Source organism: Musa acuminata, chromosome BXJ1-9, assembly GCF_036884655.1.
Source record: "Musa acuminata AAA Group cultivar baxijiao chromosome BXJ1-9, Cavendish_Baxijiao_AAA, whole genome shotgun sequence".
NCBI lineage: Eukaryota > Viridiplantae > Streptophyta > Magnoliopsida > Zingiberales > Musaceae > Musa > Musa acuminata.
The window spans coordinates 39,042,946-39,058,089 of NC_088335.1; the positions used below are offsets into that span (position 1 = coordinate 39,042,946).

Here is a 15,144-nt window from a genome sequence, read left to right on the forward strand (position 1 = left end):
CCCTGAAATCAGGGCTGGCAATGGTATCGCTTGGGAGACCAAGTCTCCCAAGTGGTCTGGGCGGTAGTACAGCTGGCAGTTAATGCTGCAGCGATGGTACCACCCCTGTCAGGCGATGGTACCGCCAGAGCTTGGTCTCTAAACTCTGTCAAGAGATGGTATCGCCTAGATTAGGTGGTAGTACCACCTAGTGTCACGTGTCAGGCGGTGGTACTGCTAGTACCCCAGAAATTCGGGATGAGACACTTTTTGGCTCCATTTTTGAAGCCATTGGGGCCTATAAATACCCTACCTTTTTCTGCATGAAAGGGTAACAAAGTGCTATTATATGTGTGAAAAATTCTAAGTGTTTGGGGTGTGAAAAGTGTTATAAAATTGAGAAGAATTCTCCTCCTCCCTCTCTTAGCCTTCTAACTATGCAAAAAAGAGGAGTGAGACTTGTAAGGGTTGTCTCCTAAACCCGGCCAAAGGAGAAAGAGCTGTAAAAGGTTGTTGGTCTTCGCCTATTGAAGGAAGGCCTTTAGTGGACATCGGTGACCTCGACGGAGGAGGAATCCGAAGTGGACGTAGGTCTTATTGATTGAACCACTCTAAATTCTGGTTTACTTTTCCTTTTATACAATTTATTTTACTACAAACCTCCTTGAGCTTCTCCTTACATTTTTACGAAAGTTTTAAGTTCAACATCTTTCCGAAATGATTTGAATCGAGACGAACTTTATACGAAATCAAAGAATTTTCCACTGCACTAATTCACCCCCCTCCCTCTTAGTGCCGCTCTTGATCCTAACAATTGCATGCATCATTCCAAATCATAAATATTTCAAATTATCATGGTATCAAAATATTAAAGTACATTACATCCTACTATGTAACTTTTTATTGTATGCATCATCATAATATCATGAGTATTTCATGGATCATGAATATTGAAAGAACCAATTAGTCACATCATTGCATGCATCATTTCAAAACATAAGTATTTTAAATCATGATGGTATCAAAATATCAAAGTACATTACATCCTACCATGTATGATCATTATAACTTGTCATTATATATATCATCATAATATCATGAGTATTTTGTTGAATCTCAGATTTTGATGATGAAACCAATTGATAGTATTTATGATTTGATCTACATTTTTGAGTGACACGGGAAACTTTGATCAGGGAGAGACAATTGAAGTAGGAAAAATCATGTTGGGCTGGAGAAAAATATATCAGAAGATTGGACGTCGAGCCGAAGAATTGGTCGACGTATCGATAGAAGGCTTTGGGCCATGAGTTCGGGCATCGGGCCAAAAAAAGTGGATATTGCACTAAGGAAATTAAAGTTGTGGAGGTCAACTAGTCGATTGGGCAATAGGCCGCAAGAGAGGACGATGCGTCGAACAATCGGACAAGGTGTTAATGAACCAATGACATGTCGGACAACATCTGATTAGCTTAGTATTAATTATCTAGATCGAAATAGATTTTTATATGTGTAGGATTAACTACGATAATAATGCATAAAGCAAAATGAAGTCCCGGAGTCAAGAACGTGATTTCGTTGGGAGTTCGAGAGTTCGTCGGAAGTTCTACCGGAGTCTAGGAACTTGCCAAAGAAGCTCATCGGAACTCGCCAAGAAGATCGTTGTAAAGTCTAGGAGCTTGCCGGGAGTCCGCTGGAACATTACTGAGAGATCGTCGGAAGTTCGCCGGAAGCTCGCTGGAAGAAACCTAGACTTACGGACTTGATTAGCTTAGTAAATGACTTAGATTTTATAGTTAGCATATAATTGGGATTGAAATTGGGCCAACCTAATTAGGGGCTAGTTGGGCCCATGTATAGAATGTGTTGGGCCAAGTGAAAGGCCCAAACAGTGACTCAATAGGTGGCACCATCGTGGCATAGTCTTCGAGATAGTGTCAAGCGATGGTACCATCGATCAAGGCGGTGGTACCGCCCAGACATAGTCTCTAAGAGGCTGTCAGGTGGTGGTATCACCTAGTGCAGGGTGTCAGGTGATGGTACCACCAGACTGGGCGATGGTACCGCCTAGTATTAGTGTCAGTGTCAGACTAACACTAGCGGTGGTATCGCTCATACCCAGGAAACCCGGGATGAGACATTTTTAGGCTCTAAATTTGAATCAACTTAAAACCTATAAATACCCCTCTCATCCCTAGTTAACTTACACAAGTATTAAGAGTGAAAAAGAAAAGAAACGATGCTGTAATTTTGTGTGGACTCCTCTCAAAAGATCTAAGTGTTAGTATAGTTTGAGAGAGGAGTAAGTGGGGGTGTAAGGGTTATCTCCTAAACTCAGTAAAATGAGAAAGAGCTGTAAAAGGTGGTTGATCTTCGCCTATTGAAGAAAGACCGATAGTGGATGCCGATGGCATCGACGGAAGAGGAATCGATGGAGTGGATGTAGGTCACGATGACCAAACCACTATAAAATCTGGTTTATCTTTCTTTTGAGCAATTTACTTTAAACTGCAAACAACCTTCAATACATTTACAAACTCGCTTTCAACTTAAGCATCTTTATGATTCGGTTTTTATCGTACAAAAAATTTCAAAACCGACATAGTTTTATTGTTGCGCTAATTCACCCCTCTTAGTGTCGACTCGTTCCTAACAATTGGTATCAGAGTCATGTTCGTTTCTCATTTGGTTTAACACCTAAGAGAAATGACTCTTTTCAGCTTTCAAGATGGACTTTCTCTCATTCATCCTCCCTTGTTCAATGGGACGGACTACACATATTGGAAACTCGAATGAGAGTTTTCTTCCTTTCTTTGGATTTAAATTTATGGAATATTATCGAAAGTTGTTTTCGAATGTCTTCTCTTCCAATGAACCATTGGAATGATTTGGAGAAGTAGACTTTTTTTTTAAATGCTAGAGCTATGAACGCTCTATTTTGCGCTTTGGATAAAACAAAGTTTAATCAGGTTTCTGCTTGCGAAATGACTTTTGATATATAGCACACTCAAAATCACACATGAAGGCACTAATAGAGTAAAGGATTCTAAGATAAATCTTTTAATGCATGATTTTGAACTTTTTCAAATGAAGACAAACGAAATCGTTATTGACATGTATACCCATTTTACGGATATCGTCAATGGTTTAAAAGCACTTGAAAAATGTTTTTCGAATTTTGAACTTATTAATAAAGTTTTACGATCACTTTATAAAAATTAGGATTCGAAAATAACGACAATACAAGAATCAAAGAACTTGAACCATTTTCCACTCGAAGAACTAATTGGGTCTTTAATAACCTATGAAATAAGTTTTGTAGCATATGTTGAACATGATAAACTTGAGAATAACCTTTCAAAGAACAGGAAGGATTTAGCACGTAGAATAAATGAAGACCACTTGAGCGAAAGCTCAAGTGATGATAACTTTGAACTTTTGACTATAAAGCTTAAAAAATTCTTAAAACAAGAATTAAAGAACAAAAATAAACTTAAAAAGAATGCAACCACTTGCTATGAACACAAGAAGAATAAAGCACTCTGGGACGAATCGAGCTCATCCGAAGACGAGGAGCAAACCAACAAAGGCGAGGTGATAAACTACGCCTTAACGGCTCTCAACAATGAGGTAAATGACTCACCCAAAATCCCCTTAATTTATTTTAAAATTACTTGATGCATTTCATATGTTGTTTTTAAATTAGTATATAAAATACAAAAAATAAATAAATAAAAGAGGATCATGCTTTTCTTTTTCAAGCTAATTTTGAAAATGATAATGAAAATTACATGTTTTATGATAAAGGAACAAAATATTAAAAGTAAATGCTTTATGTTTAATGAAATCATATTTGATAATTTAATGATTTAATTATGCATGATGATTTTGTATTGTTTTTCAGTTTTAAACATGATGATTTTTTTGATTAATGGCTTATCGTTCTTTGTCATAACGAAAGTTCATTTTCCGTTTTAAACATTGATGTATATTTAAATTTGACATAAAAATTTGGGGTATGCTTATATGAAATCAATCATATGAATTGAAACACTAAAAGAGGAAAGCTTTCTCCTTGAAATTTTTTTTTCTCTACTTTATCGATTTTCAAAAAGGAGAGATTAATGAATCTATCTATATTTTTTATGAATCTCTTGAAAATGATTTTGATTTGAATTTGAATGAGCTTTATCTTAATTTTTTTAGATTTATAACTTGAGATTTCTTATGTACGAATTAAGATATTATATCATTTGATCTCTTATGTTTCTTTTTATCATTTATAAAAAAAGAGAGATTTGTTGAAATAAATCATGTCTTATGGCATTCATGATTTGATATTAATATCTTTCATATCATGATTTTCATATGACACATTTGTATTTTTGTGATGACTTGAACATTTACACCATTATGTTCTTTCTTTCTTTTTTGTTTACAATGACAGAAGGGGAAAGAAAATAGCTAGCATATCAAGAGAACCAAATTTGATAGCTTGAATGATAAACTTAGACATGTTAGAGCTCCTAAATGCATAAAATTTTCTTATTTATTTTTCGGATCATGATCTTGATTTCTCGAATTTTAGACTTGATCTCTCATTTTTTATGATTAAAATAATGCTTGGAATATTTATGTAATTATGAATGATGATTTGGTATTATGCATGCAATACTTCAACTTATGATAATGATGCATGCAATGATAAAATATTCATGATGAAAAATTGTTTTAACATTCATGACTTGATTTTTCATCTTTGTTATTTATCCTTGTCATGATTTGAAGCTTGTAGTAAAGGGAAATGAATTACATTATTGTATTATTATTCCCCTCTTTTTGCCAATGATAAAGGGGGAGAAATAATTGCTAGCGTGCATATCACAAAAAAAATGCAAACTTGCTAGCTTACTCATCTCAAAAGAAAAGCAAGAAGTACTATCTTGCAATTCTCAAGAGAAGAAATGTCTGCTACGTTACACATTTCAAGAAGATGCAAAAACAGTCCATATTGCACATCTCAAAAGATGTAAAATTTTGCTAACTTTCATGTGTAAAATTGCTAGCTTGCATACTCTAAAATAATATAAATTCACTAGCATACATGATGTAGAACTTGCTATCTTGAACATCACCAAGAAGTGCTATCTTACCTATCTCAAGATGCAAAACATGCTAACTTGCACTTCTAGCAAAATTTACAAACTTGCAAAACTCAAAATTTTTGCTAGATTGCTTGTAAAATGATGTAAAATTTTGTTAGCTTGTGTTTTGCAAAGGAAGCAAAAATCACACTTCTCAAAAGAGAAGAAAATGCTATCTTTTCACATCACCGAAGATTGCTAGCTTGCCTATCTTAAGAAGCAAAAATGCAAACTTGCAAAATTTACAATCTTGCACATCTTCAAAATTAATGATAATTTGTTGATTATGCATGTTGTAAGGTGATGAACAAATTTGCTAGTTGTATGTTATAAAACTTGCATGATGATAAAACTTGAGATTATGTCCATAATGCAATGATTTGAACTTGCATATCTCAAACACTTGATTGTTGCACTTCTCCTTTTTGTTGATGACAAAGAGGGTGAAATATGATGATGTTATGTAAAAATTTATGATAACATATTGCTTTGATTTTTGAACCAAGAGTTCTATCAATATGACATATTGATAGGGGGAGTTAAGGTTAACTCCATCATTAATTGGTTGTTATCATAAAAAAAGGAGAGATTGTTGAATCTTAGATTTTGATGATGAAACTAATTGATAGTATTTATGATTTGATCTGCATTTTGAGTGATGCGGGAAGCTTCGATCAGGGAGAGACAATTGAAGTAGGAAGAAACATGTTGGGCCAGAGAAAAACATGTCAGAAGATTGGACGTCGAGCCGAAGGATTGGTTGACGTATCGACCGAAGGCTTCGGGCTATGAGTTCAGGCATCGAGCCAAGAAGAGCATATATTGTACCAAGGAAATCAGAGTTGCGGAGGTCAACTAGACGATTGGGCAATAGGCAGCAAGAGAGGACGATGCGTCGAATAATCGGACGAGGCATCGATGAACCAATGACATGCCGGATAACATCTGATTAGCTTAGTATTAATTATCTAGATCGAAGTAGATTTTTATGTTTGCATGATTAACTACGATAGCAAGGCATAAAGAAAAATAAAGTCCTAGAGTCAAGACCGCGATTTCGTTGGGAGTTCGAGAGTTTGCCGAAAATCCGGATATTCGTCGGAAGTTCTGCTGGAGTCCAGGAGCTTGCCAAAGAAGCTCGTCGGAACTTGCTAAGAAGATCATCGTGAAGTCCAGGAGCTTGCTAGGAGTCCACTAGAACATTGCCGAGAGATCATCGGAAGTTCGTCGAAAGATCGTCGGAAGCTCGTCGAAAGAAACCTAGACTTACAAACTTGTTTAGCTTAATAAATATCTTAGATTTCGTAGTTAGCACATAATTGGGATTGGAATTGGGCCAACCCAATTAGGGGCCAGTTCGGCCCATGTATGAACTGTGTTGGGTCAAGTGAAAGGCCCAAATAGTGACCCAACATGTGGCACCATTGTGGCATAGTCTTCAAGACTGTGTCACACGATGGTATCGCCGGTCTGGGCAGTGGTACCGCCTAAACATAGTCTTCAAGAGGCTATCAGGCGGTGGTACCGCCTAGTGCAGGGTGTCAGGCGGTGGTACCACCAAACTGGGTGGTGGTACCACCTATTGTCAGTGTCAGACTGACACTAGCGGTGGTACCGCCCAGCACTAGCAGTGGCATCGCCCATACCCAAGAAACCCGGGATGAGACATTTTTAGGCTCCAATTTTGAATCAACTTGAAGCCTATAAATACCCCTCTCATCCCTACTTAACTTACACAAGTATTAAGATTGAAAAAGAAAAGAAACGCTACTGTAATCTTGTGTGGACTCCTCTCAAAAGATCTAAGTGTTAGTATAGTTTGAGAGAGGAGTAAGTGGGGGTGTAAGAATTATCTCCTAAACTCGATAAAAGGAGAAAGAGCTGTAAAAGGTAGTTGGTCTTCGCCTATTGAAGGAAGACCGATAGTGGATGCCGGTGGCCTCGACGGAAGAGGAATCGGTGGAGTGGATGTAGGTCACGACGACTGAACCACTATAAAAATCTGGTTTACATTTCTTTTGAGCAATTTACTTTAAACTACAAACTGCCTTTAATACGTTTACGAACACGCTTTCAACTTAAGCATCTTTACGATTCAGTTTTTATCATATGGAAAATTTCAGAACCAATGTAGTTTACCACTGCACCAATTCAAAGACCCCCCCCCCCCCCCCCTTAGTGCCAACTCCTTCCTAACATATTTCATGCATAATTTTATATCATCATTATAACTTCTCCCTCTTTGTCATCAACAAAAAGGAGAAAAATGTAATTAGCAAATTTTTTAAATATGCAAGCCAGTAAGATAGCAAGTTTTTGAGATATAAAAATTAGCAAAATTTTTGCTTCTCTTGAGATGTGTAAGATAATATGTTTGCTTTTCTTTGCGATGTTTAAGCTAGTAAGTTTTTAAAAAAGAATGCAAGATTGTAAATAGCAAGTTTTACACCATTTTAGAATATGCAAGCTAGCAAGATAGCACTTTTGCTTATCTTGTGATGTGCAAGTTTAGCAATTCTTTGCTTCTTGAGATGAGCAAGATAGCACTTTTGCTTATCTTGAGATTGCAAGTTAGCAATTCTTGCTTCTCTTTTTAGATAAGTTTGCAAGTTTTGAATCTTGAGATGGGCAATATAGTAATTTTTACTTCCTTTTGTAATGTACAAGCTAGTAATTTTTTTTTCTTTATGATGTGTAAGCTAGCAAGACTTTTCTCCCCCTTTGTTATTGTCAAAGAGAAGAGAAGAATACGATAGTATAATTTTTCTTCTTTTTTTTTACATCAATGATTCAATCATATCATGAGATATACAAATCATAAATATAAGGCAATTGTACATAATAAAATTCAAATCATAAACATCAAGAAGTCATGTGACATATCATGGTTAATTTGAATACATCTCTTCTTTAATAAAGTAAAAAAATCTTGATTCATAGAAAACTTTCAAGTTGTAATCAAAAGAACAATCATGACTCACTTGAATAATTTTTCTCTTTAGTAAATGGCAAAGAGAAACATAGGAGATTAAATAAGAGATCTTGATTCACAAAAAAAATCTCAAGTATCAAATATCGAGAAATCAAGATCATGATTAGGATAAAAACTTCTCTATAGCAAAAAGAAACATAGAAGAACTTGATTCATGCATAAAAAATCTCAAGTCATCAAAATCGAGAAATCAAGATTATGATCCAAAAAATGTATAAGAAGAATTTATGCATTTAGGAGATTTAACATGCTTAAGTTTGACATTCAAGCTAACAATTTTGGTTCTCTTGATATGCTAGTAATTTTCTTTCTCCCCTTTGTCATCATAAACAAGAAAGAAGAAAAGTGAAAGAATAAAATAGTATAATTTTTGTTTTTTTAAATCAATGCTCTACTCATAATATAAGGTTTACAACCAAAAATACAAAGGAATTATACATAATGAAAATCATATTATGAAAGATAATATCAAAGATCATGTAAATACCAAAAGACATTATTCATTTTGATAAATCTCCTCTAAAATAATAAAAAAGAAAACATAGGAGATCAAATAACAAAAGATCTTCAAAAGAAATTTAAGTAATGAATTTCGAGAAATCAAGAAAAAAATCATGATTCATTTGGATAAATATTCTCTTTAACAAAATGTAAGAATCATACAAGAATAAAGAGTAAAGGGTCTTGATTCATATAAAGAAAATCTCAAGTTATAACTTTGAGAATTTAATATCATAATATAGATAAAACTCATTTAAATTCAAATAATCAAATCATCAAAATCACTAAGAGATTCAAAATGTCATAAATAGATTCATTAATCTCTTATTGAAAACTTGATAAGATTTTAGGGATAGAGACATTTTTAAGAATAATGCTTTCTCCTTTTTTATGTGTTTCTATGTGATTTATTTCATACAAGTATACCTTTATCTTTTATGCCAAACAAAAACATGCATTATTATTTAAAACTGAAAAATAAGATTTATCACAAGAGTATCAATAAATCATAAATTATAAAAATCATCATTATTTTAAATCATCATGCATCATTATATCATCAAGCATGGTTTTATTAAACACAAAGCATTTTCAATCAAAATCATTTTGTTTGTTGTAGTAATGCATTTTTTTTCTTAAGTGAATATAACTCTTCAATTATCATACTCAATTTTTTTAATTTTTCAAAATAACTAGAAAGAGAAGCATGATCCCTTTTTTTATATTTTATATACTAATTTAAAAATAACTTATGAAATACATTAAGTAATTTCATAATAAAATAAAGGGGTTTTGGTTGAGTCGCTTACCTCGTTGTCGAAAGCCACCAAGGCATAGTTTGCCACCTCTTCTTTATCGGTTTGCTCCTTGTCTTCGGATGGACTCGAATCATCCTAGGTCGCCTTAAGTGTGCTATCTTCTTTTGTAGCTTCTTCTTCACTTGCGGACATTCGCTTTTAAAGTGCCTTAGTCGATTAAATTCGTAGCAAGTTGTTTTATCCTTTTTAAGTTCATTTTTATTCTTAAATTCTTATTTTATTAGCTTCTTTAATTTTACTGTGAGGAGTTTAAGGTCATTATCACTTGAGCTTTCACTCAAGTGATCTTCTTTTATTCTAAGTATCAAATCCTTTCTCTTCTTTGAAAAGTTATTCTCATGTGCGTCATGTGCAATACATGCCATTTCATAGGTCATTAAAGACCCGATAAGTTCTTCAAGCGGAAAATTGATTATGTCCTTTGCTTCTTATATTACCATTACTTTTGGATTCTAACTTTTTGGAAGGGATCTTAGAATCTTATTTATAAGTTTAAGATTAGAAAAATATTTGTCAAGAACTTTCAAGCCATTGATGACATCCATAAAACGGGTGTACATGTCAATAATGGTTTCGTTTGGCTTCATTCGAAATAATTCAAAATCATGTAATAAAAGATTTATCTTAGATTCTTTTACTTCTAGTATGTGCCAAATCTCATCTGCAGTTTTGCATAAAGGAATACGATTATTTTTTGTCTAAGGCGCAAAATAAAGTGTTCATAGCTCTAATATTTAAAGAAAATATTTTCTTCTCTAGATCAATCCATTCGTTCATTAATCTAGAGGGTTTTTGAAAGTTATTTTCAATAATATTCTATAATATTAAATCTATAGAAAGCAATAAAACTCTCATACATATTTTTCAATATGTGTAGTCCATCCTATTGAATATAGGAGGACGAATGAATAGAATGACCCTCTTGAAAGCCGAAAAAAGCCATCTCTTTTGGGTGTTAAACCAAATAGAGAGAAATTTAGCTCTGATACCAACTGTTATGACCGAAATTTGCACTAAGAGAGGGGTGGGGGAGGGGATGGGGTGAATTAGCGCTTAAGTAAAAATTATGTCGATTTGAAAACTTATTCAATATAGAAAAACTATTTCGATAAAGCCTATATCGGAAAGTGTTTAAGCTTGTCTTAAAGTAAATGTAAAGTAAAGTGAGCAGCTAAGTAATAAAAATAAGTAGCAAAGGAAAAGTGTATACCAGATTTATAGTGATTCAATCGTCGTGACCTACATCCACTCCCAATTCCTCTTTCGTCGGGGCCACGACATTCACTACCGATCTTCTTTCAATCGGCGAAGATCAACTACCCTTACAACTCTTTCTTTTTTTCTCGAGTTTAAGAGATAACATTCACAAGCCTCATACCTCTTTTAGAATAAGCTTGAAACTTAAAGAGGAGGACACTTAGCACTTTTTCAACTCAGAATAGCAACTCCTTTCTGCTCTTTTTTCTTTCTACTTCAAGCAGGAATAGCTGGGGTATTTATAGATCCCAAATAGATTCAAATTTAGAGCTAAAAAGGGTCTCATCTTGGGTTTCTAGGATATTAGGTGGTACCACCACTTGCAGACTAACACTGGGCGGTACCACCACCCAGTCTAGGTGGTATGATCGCTTGACAAAATCTCAAAAATTAGGCTCTAGTAGTACTATCACATGATAGGCGGTACCATCGCCCAAACTCCCTAGGAGGCCAAGCCTCAAGCGGTGCCACCGCTTGGGCCAACTAAGGGTCATTGAATGGGCATTCTACTTAGCCCAAAACAACCCTAACTTAGGCCCAATGGGCCCTAATTGAGTTTATATAGTTATACCTCAAAATTGGCTCAATTAGACTCTAAATTTCGACCAAGACTTAATTACAATCATGAAGCCTGTGTTATATAGCATGTCATTGGTTCATCTAGAACTTTGTTTGATCCTTCGGTACATCATTCTCTCATTCGACGTATTACCTAATCGATATGTTGACTTTCCGCAATACCCAATCATCTTAGTGCAATGCCCGATTCTTCTCGCCCGATGCTTAAACTCATGGCACAAAGTCTATCCTCTAGCACGTCGACCAATCATCCGATATGATGCTCTCCGGCCCAATGTTAGATTCTGCTTTCATAATTCAAGTCCACGATCAAAGTTTTTCCTGTGTCACTTATCTTAAATGTATATTAGTTCATAACTTCATCAATTAATTTCATCATTAAAATTTGAGATTCAATATTTGTATGGTCTCAAGCAACTACCAAGATAATTGTATAAAATATTTTATTTTTTTATAAGAGATCATGAGTATGATAGAAGTATTTCTGATCATTGTATTTACGTGAGATATTTTTTTAATAGTAATTTTATTATTCTCTTGTTATATATGGATGACATATTAATTGTTGATCATTATACTAAGAAAATTACAAATAAAAAAGGAGAGTTGAGAAAGACTTTTGCTATAAAAAGATTTAGGTCTAGCAAAACATATTCTTGGTACGAGAATTATTTGTAACAAGAACAATAATAAACTTTATTTATCTCACGAGATATATGTCCAAAAGGTTCTTGACAAATTTAACATCAGCACGTCTAAACCTATTTGTCAAATATTACTTATGTAGTGGTGTGATTAGTTGGTTTCTCTTTAATTTAAAAAAGAATACTAAGTAGTAGTTAAGTGGATTTTCAAATATCTTAAAGGCACTTAGATTATGTTTGTGCTTTGTTACTAGAAAAACTGTATTTATTGACTACACAGAGACATATATGATGATATTAATTATAGAAAGTCTATCTTTGATTACTTGATATCATTTTCAGGGGGATAAGTGTCTTGACAATCAAAACTATAAAAATGTGTCTTATTTGTTTTCCTTTGAAATTGAGTATATATCAGCAATAGACGTTTATAAAGAATTTTTATGGAATAAAAAGCACCTAAAAGGGATAGGACTTAAGCAAAAAAAGTTTATTTTATATTGTGACAGGAAACATGCTATTTATCTTAGTAAAAAAATTAACTTTTTATTTCAGATCCAAGTCATGTCAAGACTTAAGACCAAGTAGAAAATTAAAAAAAAAAAAAGATAAAATAATAAGCTCTTGAGATTCAATATAATTTTTTTTAAAAAAAATAAGACCAAGTATCCATAATAATATAAAAAAGTTAAGTTAGAACTTATCCATGTCTGACAAAGTAGCCGATATGATCACCAAACTACTTGGAGTTCTTACTAAGTTTAAGTCACTTTTAAGCATTATGGATGAATGCAAAATTAAGCTTAAGGGAGAGTATTGAAATTAGCTTAATTTAATCAAGGATAGTCTTCGTTTGATTATCTAAGATGAAGGAAGATATTTAAAAGGGCATGGATTTTTGGAAAGATGAAAAATATCATAGATATTTTAGAATAAGGTAAAATCCTTTTAGAAGATATTGTAATTGATACGTCTAGAAAATTATCAAGACATATCTCTGTTTGGTTCACATCTTGCATCATTGATCTTTCTCATCAGTGAAGACCATATCTCTGTTTGGCTCACATGTTATGTCAGAAAATTTACGTGAAAGCTTCGTAAAGCGACATGGAGACGGATTCTGACATGGGATTGTCCTCGTGGGTTCCGTAGATGCGACATATGGTAGGTCAAATATGTGCAAGAATCTCCGCTGTCATAGGACTTTATATATAATGCATGTCACAGTAGCCGCCGATCTACATATTACTTGGTGTAAAGCAAGCAAAGCCATCGCGCTCATCTTTGCATGGATTCAACGGATCTGAAACACATACATTTTCCTGTTACATCATTTTGGGGGACCAAGTAATGATGCAAGCAGAATAAATAATGATCAAGGAACCGAAAGCTGGATCCGAGTTCCATGGAGTTTGATTTGAGCTGCAGGGAGCAGGTTTACTGAGTTATGCAAGTTCGGAAACTCTCAGTAACTCCTCCAAGTAATCTGTGCCCAAGTCCTCCAGTTCTAGGACACTCTGTATCCTGCTCTGTGCCACCTTGGTCTTCCCGCTCACTGCAGGTCTCCTCCTCCTCCTTAATGAGTGCTTCTTCTTGAGTGCCATGATGGGGGAGCAGTTGTCCTTATCCCATTCGAGCTCTTGCAAGGACTCCTGCACCTGCTCCACTGGGAAGTTGAGCACGGCGAGCCGCCCCCGCATGGAGAACGCCGCCTGGTCGTACGCCAGGGCGGCGGCCTCCGCGGTGTCGAACGTCCCCAGCCACACCCGCGCCCCTCCCCGCGTCGAATCCCTTATCTCCGCCGCGAACTTCCCCCACGGCCGCTTACGGACGCCGCGGTAGCACGGCTCGCCCGTCGGTCGACCCTCCCCTGCCAGGACCGGGTTCGAAGGGGTGGCCTCCGCCAGTGTGTCGAACAGGAGCATCTCGTCGCTGTCGTTGACGTCGAAGGGGAGGGGATAGGAATCTTCCGGCGAGAATTCGTCGTAACTCTGGGACAGGAGATATGAAGGATCCATCGTGAATTGTGGGGTGGGAGATCGGTGGTTCTTAGGCGTGGCTGTCGAACGTTGGTAAGCATCAGGTGCGTGATTTATACTCGAAAAGATGGAAGAAACATGGATGGGAATGGGGACCGGAGCAAAGAAAAGTTGGACTGAGGCCGCGACAAGGAAGTCAGGGCGGATGACGTACGGCGGCGAGATGAGACAAAAGAGTGCCGCGTCACCGGGTCTGTGAAGATCTATTGATCTAACGGCTGCGGTTAATCGAATGATGGCGTGCACGTAAATTGGAGTGGCATTGTCTGAAAATAGACATGTGGAGCTTCTCTTGGTTTAGTGTCTGCTTGTCCCGTCACCAAACAGGAAAGAAGTTGTCGTCATTGGGCAACAGCCGAGGAACCTAATACATGAGCCATTGGAGATGCGTCCTTTCTAAGGTGAGAGTCGCTCCAAGATAGCGGGTTTAAATCATCCTGAGAAAGCTGCAGTAGGTGTCGCTATTTATTCTTATTCCGAATATTGTCTCAGTCAAATAATCATTCAAGCTAGCAAAAAGATTAAATAACTTATATTATTTACCAATATTTACAGTTAGATACTTAACCTTTTAAACACGAGAAAAAAAATTATGGTACAAATCTCGATATTAGGATTTAATTATATATATACATATAATATATATATATATATAATCAAACACACACAGAAATTAGAACGTTATGTAATGAGCTAGACATAATATATATCACTCAACTCTTTCCATTTCAATATGTAGTATTATTTTCTAATCTTCTTTGATTGTTATTGCACATATGAATATTTTGAATAGATACACCTAAAAATTAAGAATTATTCACTCTTATTAAAATAATAATGATGATGACGAATAGAGTTGAACTATTTCTACTTGTCCAATTAGAATTGTTTGCAACTCCTTTGTTATAAAATAAATATAGTTATATAAAACATGTTTTTCTTACTTTATATTGTCATTTAAATAAAATATCAATTAATATGTGTACCACCAAGTTATTCAGCCTGTCAAGAATATAATATCGACTCAAAGTAATGATATACTTTTTGTGTCCAATATTCTGCTCCAAATAAATAAGCACAGCATTATGCACAGTGGTTGTGTTTGGCTCTCCTCCTGTCCTTGTTCTCTTATCCTTCCATAAATGGAGAAGATGTATTTAATGTGTTCCAACAAAAAGGACAAGGTCATCC

The 15,144-nt window shown here is 35.1% G+C and overlaps 1 protein-coding gene across 1 annotated transcript; it reads right to left on the minus strand.

Moving 5' to 3' along the window:
- Positions 1–13,166: 13,166 nt before the first annotated feature.
- Positions 13,167–14,000, minus strand: LOC135594331 (ethylene-responsive transcription factor 1B-like). Its single transcript, XM_065084726.1, has one exon. It carries the CDS (start codon positions 13,930–13,932, stop codon positions 13,360–13,362), a length of 573 nt encoding a protein of 190 aa, XP_064940798.1. The 5' UTR covers positions 13,933–14,000; the 3' UTR covers positions 13,167–13,359.
- Between the last annotated feature and the right edge of the window lie 1,144 nt (positions 14,001–15,144).

Bases quoted from the DNA above. Each gene is read 5' to 3' on its own strand.
- LOC135594331 (XM_065084726.1), bottom strand. From the start codon at position 13,932: ATGGATCCTTCATATCTCCTGTCCCAGAGTTACGACGAATTCTCGCCG.